Genomic DNA, 7,728 nt, shown 5'->3' with positions numbered 1-7,728 from the left:
TCTCGAAATTCACTGAATAGATGCCATTATGGACAATTTGAATGGGAATTATAAAACAAAACAGTTTCTCGACGCGACGTCAGAAGAAAGCAATTATTGTTCTACGGAGTCGAGGTAAGGGGCTTAAACAAGAGCCTTAAAACGCCTCGACCTCGGTAATTACCCCAACGACAAACTCCACTCACCCCAATGAATGGATTCTATTTTTTAGCAAACTTCTAGTAACTTTCTCCTGTGTCGTATAATGCTTTATTTCCAGTAACAAAATCGGATTACTAACTTTCTTTGCTCGTACAACGGTATATTCGGATTTAGTGATTACATGTATTCTTTGCGATGTTTTAATTTTAAACTAGAATACAAAAAGTATATAATAAAAAAGGATGTATATGTCGTATTAATTATGTAAATTTGATTCTGTTTTATATATAAAATATTTATGTCTCTAGGATCGTCGTTGAACAATCGCATCGCTTTCGTAAGCTTCCATTCATTATTCGTCGACGCAATCTAATGCGTACCTCAATTAATTTAAGGCCTGCCTTCACCCAACAATTTTTCAGAATTCCCCTTTAAAATTATCTTTTAACAACTTTGTCAATTTTTGTACAGTAATTTAAAGTATTTACTATTAATATTTACAGTTTAAAATATTTTCTGTCCTATTCCTTGTAATAAACACACTCTCTTCAGAATAGATTTGCAAAGTTAAGGAGAAGACTCGTGTCCCTGTAATGAATCAGGTCTAAAGGTGGTGCATAAATTTAAAGTTAGAACTTCCATTTAAATATAGGAATTATTTAAATTCAGACACATGTGTCACTCTCTTAATATTTTTTTTCAGTTGGTATAAGCCAATATTGAATGAATGGATTCCTATGTTTTGGCAATATTTATTTCTATCAGATCATTGAGTTAAACATATCTAATATCTTTGAATTTATAAAAATGTCAAGTTTATTCTTAAAGTCAATCAATTAACCTGTTAAATTTTGTATATAAAAATATATTTTCATTTTCATTATTGCGTTCTTATAATACATATTTGTTCGGAAGGATTGCCAATATATTGTGCCCATTACTATCCCTACTATATCCTATCTCAAATAAAAATACATACTTATGTAACAACATTCATGTATTAAAAAGAATACTTTTAATTCATAAAAAATAACACATATTATAGCATCCTATATAAAATATATAAAATATTGTTGTTTGACTCATTACATATACGTATATAAAATAGAATTAAATTAAAATATATAAATAAAAAGGTAAAAAAAGCATTCTTTTATCTTATCGTCTTTTGAGAAACAAGACGAAATTCTTATTTAATATAAAGTTATTTTATATAAAAAGAAATCCTATACAAAAAATTGAATGGTTCTCGCCTGTTTTAGTGTAGGTGAAAATAGTGTATGACACTCGCGTCTACTTCACTGAATTGAATAAAGATATTGTTAGCTCACCTGGAATAAATTGACGAGTTACTTCAAATGATAATAATATCTTTGTAATCATTTGCGTTCAGCCTTTAGGAGTGCTCACTTAAGTAACTATTAACTTTAAATATGCCTTATGATTACTTATAACAATGGGTTATCATTATTTCCTTTGAAACTATCTATCAAATAGAATCAGATTTATAATTTTCACTATTTTTATAATTATTATTATTATCGTATTAAATATTACGTTAATAGTATTTTCAAAGTAAGGGTATTGATAAAAATGTCACTTATGTCTTGATCTCGTGATTTCCATTTCCTTTATTCTTGCTGGAATTATGCACATGTAAATGGGTTTCGGCACAAGGGGAGATATATGTCCTTGACCCGCTTGGAACAAGCATACGCAAAACAAGAAATAAATAGGTTCTCTTGAATATCTTTGATTTATAAGATACCGTTATCAAATGCTCTTATATAATAATATCTTGGATAACGTCTATTGCGGAAATAGATAGACGAAACCTTCGTGAGGAACCTTAAAAGAGTAAAACGTGCTTCTAATGTTATAACAGGAAACCTGAAGCGTGTGAAATAATTCAACGTTTACGATCAAACACGGCATTGCGATAAATATCTTTTGCTATTCTTATCAGAACTGTTAACGATTTATTATAAAATTTAATCTACGATTATAATTATTCTAACAATTAATATGTATAGTAATCAATGATTAATAACATAATTAACTACTACTACTATTATGTCATTAAATAAATTAAAATTAATAATTAATTATAATGATATTTTCTCTAGTTTGTATTAAATAAATTCAACTTACCTATCGATATATGTATATTGAAGTCACTATACGAGTGCGTCTGAACAGACGCTCGCCCCTCGTAGACGTTGCGTCTACACTGCCGCTACGCCGCTACGGTTCGTAACCATGGAGCCACGAAATATTACGCACCAAATAATTGTAATTTAAATTACCCTCGCACGACGTGAGTTATTATTACGAATAAGGATGTTGTTTTATATAGTTACTGAAAAGTAAAATCTATATATATATATTGGTTTCATAGGAATGGAATATAGATTTAAAACAATATAAGTTTTTATATTTCAGCTTTTGTGTATTACTTATAAAGTAATGTGATTTTCAAAAATATTATATGAAGATCTATTCAAAATCTCTCACGTCGAGGTAATTTAAGACGTATTTCAAAGTAAAGCGGACTGAGGTATAGCCGATAAAAGTCGTTGGGACGGAAACTCGGATAATCTGAATATCTGTGCTTGTTAGGAACGAGCCGCGCCTAGTCTCATTTATAGTCTGAGATAATCTTGCTTATTCTTCAAATCTAAAAGTTTATCCAACAGAATTGATCTAGGTAGACGGATATAGATATATATATATATATATATATGAAACCTTTCTTTTAGGACGTTAAAATTAATTATTATTGTTATCATTATTAACAAATAATAGATAAAAAGTAACTCAACTGTACGCATCTCAGTCAAATTTCAACAAATATATAATAAATAAAAAATACTAATATTTAAAATGCAATGTAACATATATAACGTGGTTTTAAATTAAAGCTATTTTCATAAAGTCGCCTTAGTCATTTTCTAACGAACCTTCATTATGGACACGGCCTTATCACTAGGAGATAACTGATGAGCTTATGGAAAGCCTGTTCCAACAAAAAATAGGTTATTACAATAGAAAAGAAAGCATATTGAAATAATTTAAAAGAATACGAATTAATTACGTTCCACGTCAAAATATTAATCAATACTATTTCTTATTAAAATAACAATATTATTTTATCACAACAATTTATTGAAGACTTTCATAATATATCCACTAAAGTCATTATATATATATATATATATATATATATATTATATAATCGGTTCGAATTAGTTCACTAATAACTTTAATAGGCAACGAGGTTTGACATTTAATACTGAAAATGCGTAGGTTGTTACTTTCCATTACGTGGCTTTTCTGACAGACATAAGAACGTAGGTTTGTCTGTAATCTACATATTTTAAATTATACATAATTCAAATACAAGTTAATTGTGGGCTAAACTGCGGGTAGGTAGTGTATGTGTCGTGGGCCGATCACTGGTAAATCGCATCTGACATTTCGTGATGAAATTAATTTTAAATATCAAGTTCTTAGCCTAAGATTGTTTCTAAGAAGTTTTTAATATTTCAAATTACGTTCAGATATGTTTCTTATTTAATAAGACTTGGTTATATTATATATGGATGTATTATTAATTAATAATTTATCATCAGCCGTAATAAGGTATATTAAATCTTATGTATTTCCTATTGTGGATTGTCGTTTTCCCATAATGAATTTATAAGGCTTGTTGTTAAAGTCAAATCTTTTTACATTTTGACAAACTTAATAAAGCCGCTTTCAGACCCAGTTTGACCAAGCTCGGTTTGTTAAATATAAACGAGGCGTTTACTAACGAACCTTCAAAAATATAATTGTCTGTCAAAATATTTACGTCCCACGATGAAAAATTAACAAGGCATTATTAAATGACAAGCTACCAAATTATTCGTTCTTGTTATAAGACGACCAAATTGAAGTTGTAGCTTTTAATACGAGATGTTTGTTACGATGCACCACTTTATCCCTAGATCGGTCATATCCCCCGATACGTCACTTGTTTTCTAATGCGACCAAATTTTATCAATCGTTGATTGCATAGATTTACCACACAAAAAGCTTACTTTTCAATTTACTAGGTGTTACCTGTCAAAACCGTGTTGTCAATTTATTGGCATAAATTGTGTTCGTTATAAGTAATGAAAAGGGCACCGAATTTGCAATGTCATAGAAAAGTTGGGGACAAAATTCTTCATCGTATAAAAAGGGAATTTTAATTCACCTTTTTAATAAATACAATTTAACAGTCGAAAATGACAAAACAGATGCTGTTACTATGGCTACAAAAAATCAGGGATGGGATTGGAAATTTGAGTTTTGATAATACAATAGATTATATTAATGCCTTGTTAAACAGACATTAGTGCGTGGTAGGACGCTCGATACATTTATTTAACATTGATTGGTGAAAATGGGCCTAAAGCTCTTATAACAAATAATAACTATAATAATATGTAAATAAAAAAAAAACTCGTGATATTTCCTTAGTTGAAGCATTTAGAAGCCCACAACTGTATCTATACTGTTTTATGTGTTTCTGTGACAGACAAACATAAAAAGTTCCATTAATGTATGCAAAATAATATTTTGTGACTAAACATAAAAATAAAATCCATAATGCAATAACTTAACGCAAAATCAATAGAAAGACCACTTCAAGTTTAACAATTTTATATGTTATAAAAATGGATGGTTGGTTGTTTTTAAATATGCTTCATCCATGCAAAGACGTGCACGATATATTCGGTCAGTGTCATTGCTGTATAAAAATTCCTCTTATAATCTATTAATTGACACATGATATAATGGCAGTTCAGTTGACAGATATAATGACAGTTGACAGGTAATATCCGTCCGGTCCCGAAGTATTACGTTGGGATAAATGCACGTCACGCAATTCCGTAACACCGAAGTCATAATTGGAAAATTTCAACAAAACATCAGATCCATCGAAAGTCTCCCTTTTATGTTTATTATCGTTTAAATCTGAATTTTGTTGTCTCTGCCTGTACTTGGAATTCAACAACGTTACATGCATCTTAACATTATCGATTTCATGATTCTGAGAACTGTGCATTAAACCTGAAAACAATTATACATTTATATGTTATTATAAAGCTATAAGACATGGCTTAGTGGTTGAGACGACTGGGATTCGGTATCCCACGAGTCGCAGATTCGAGTTATGTTACAAATAAATAACAAATAATTTAATAAAAAATAATATTTTAATTCAATGTCGGGATAAATGTGATATTAAAACGTAACTACAGATTATTGAAAATCTGGCGATGACGTCATATATATAATAAATAAATAAAGTATATAAAGTGGTTATACCTGCGTTTTTAAAATGGTTAAATATAGAGTCAACTAATTGTTGTAATATTCCTGAAGGCGCGTCCACTTCTTCGACACAGCCATATAACACGTCAACAGCCTTAGGATCATCATTCATATACGATAAACCTTTTAATCTGATTTTCAATGGCAGAAACTCTTTCACTATTGGCCTAAAAAATTTAATTATAGTCCACAAAAAATCATTGATATATCTCAATACTTTTAACAAGCTAATCATATGACATAATAAATCAATTTAAATATTTTATATTGTCTGACAGTCCAAGAAAGAATGTTAAATGAAGAGAGTGAGAGATATGGAGTTCATATGAAAAATTACTATGCAACACTACTTAACTTTGAGATAACATTACATTTAGGATTTATAGAATTTAATGTTTATATAATTTAAGTACCTGAAACATTGCAAAATAATTCAAGTGCTTCATAATTATTTGTGTGAAAGAAGTTATTAATACAGTAGCTGTTTTGGAAATAGGACCTAAAGTCAAATGTCAGCTTTAAGACATTTCTTGACTAGACTAGATATGCTCAAGTTCAATGTGGCTATAAAATCACGAATTTTTATGAAGAACACTAATGTGCTTAGAGTGACGAAAATTTTGGCACTTGTGATAGTTGTGACTACCCACAATTTAAAACATTAGATTAAATTTATGCTTTATTTTATCACTATGTAAACCTGAACCATACACTTATATATTCCCTGTAACAGCCTTATCACATATAAAAGTCTGAAGATAATGAACTAAAGTTATTGTAAATTAATTTCAAATTAAAAGTAACACTAAAACTATGTATCCATATGTAAATAGTATTAAGAAACATACAAAATACATTTATCTTTTGCCTCCAATAACAGTTTGGATGCCAGCTGACGTTCTTCATTGTGCATTAAACACATTACTCCTAATGTTATATGTAGTTTTGTAGATCGAATGAACAAAGACTCATCTACATTCGGACAATCCTGAAGGACTCGTACCTGAAAGATTGTTCTACTTATTATTAAATCATGCAACTAAACTGTGTTAACCGTATTCGAGTCACATACTTTGAATCTTTCGAAGCCTTCCACTATATTAGCCGCATTCATTGGTATGGATATGAAGTGTGTGGGTTTCTGCTTCATTCTTGCAGCCATCACAATAATGTTGATTCGCCGTATAGCTGCTTTAACATTCTGTAAATATAATACTTAGTTTGACCAAAAATATAGAAGAAAGTTATATTAAATTAACAAATTTTTTCATGTGACATTTAAATAATGCTAATTGACACTCAAATTTTTGAAAAACAGATGCTTACAGTGATACTGGGTCCGAAAATAGATATATCTGAATTTTCCCCATGTCGAGGTATTTTGATAACAGTTTTCGTATCTCTACCAATTCGACTGATTGTTGCACCTTTTTTACCAATTATTGATCCAATGTAATGCCTAGAAATTACAGTTTATAGAAACTTAATAATTTTATCAATATTAAGATGTTTACTTACAGAAGTCTGTATTTTTTAATAAAATGGCAGTTTTCTTGAATTAAAATAGATCATAAATTTAAAAATTTAAATAGGGGTTAATGATGAAATTTTTCAGACAAGTATGATATAAGTGGTATATTTTGAATGGTTGATATAAGTGTGCATACCTTGGAACGTGGATATTAGTTGTATATCTGTTGCTATCTATCATAACTATCTCATAAGCTGTGTCATCATCGTCTTCATCCACTTCGTTTAGTGGAGTATCTAGGAGAAAATTTGAAAGAATTATAAGCCAGTCAGAATTTAGTTTTAAATAATAAGTTTTAATTACCGTTTTCGTATAAATCGTATTCCTGAAAGGCTGTTATTTCCGTCGCTGGATCATGCACTCTATAGCACCTTCCCTCTATCCAAAGCAATTCCGGTCTCAGGATATCATTCATATTTAATAGCTTGTAAAGGAACTATATAGCATATTCTGCACTATTAAATATATGTCGGTAAACGCTATTTACGTAAAGACAACTTTCAATTGCCGAATGGCAGTTGCAGCTGTAAGTCTATGTTTAGGCGCTGTCAGTGTCACTCACGTTCTAAAATTTCAGCTGACTTTGTAAAATAACAAAATATTGTTTTAATACTTGGTCTGACTCACAAATCGTTGGTTAAAATAAAAACTAAATATTGTGGACATTTAAACAATAACTGAAATGGTTTAGA

General features: G+C 29.7%; 1 protein-coding gene across 1 annotated transcript; it reads right to left on the bottom strand.

Annotated features, from left to right (window-relative positions):
- Positions 1 to 4,813: 4,813 nt before the first annotated feature.
- LOC116779590 (activating signal cointegrator 1 complex subunit 1) lies at positions 4,814 to 7,575 on the bottom strand. Its single transcript, XM_032673946.2, has 7 exons — positions 7,340 to 7,575; positions 7,173 to 7,272; positions 6,832 to 6,964; positions 6,578 to 6,706; positions 6,354 to 6,508; positions 5,500 to 5,672; positions 4,814 to 5,241 (listed from the first exon to the last, which is right to left on the bottom strand). The coding sequence occupies exons 1-7, from the start codon at positions 7,449 to 7,451 to the stop codon at positions 4,973 to 4,975; spliced, it is 1,071 nt and encodes a 356-aa protein (XP_032529837.2). The 5' UTR covers positions 7,452 to 7,575; the 3' UTR covers positions 4,814 to 4,972.
- Positions 7,576 to 7,728: the final 153 nt, after the last annotated feature.

This window comes from Danaus plexippus, chromosome 2 (assembly GCF_018135715.1).
Source record: "Danaus plexippus chromosome 2, MEX_DaPlex, whole genome shotgun sequence".
NCBI lineage: Eukaryota > Metazoa > Arthropoda > Insecta > Lepidoptera > Nymphalidae > Danaus > Danaus plexippus.
The sequence above is the reverse complement of the archived record's forward strand: the minus strand, read 5'-3'. Positions and strand labels throughout refer to the sequence as shown.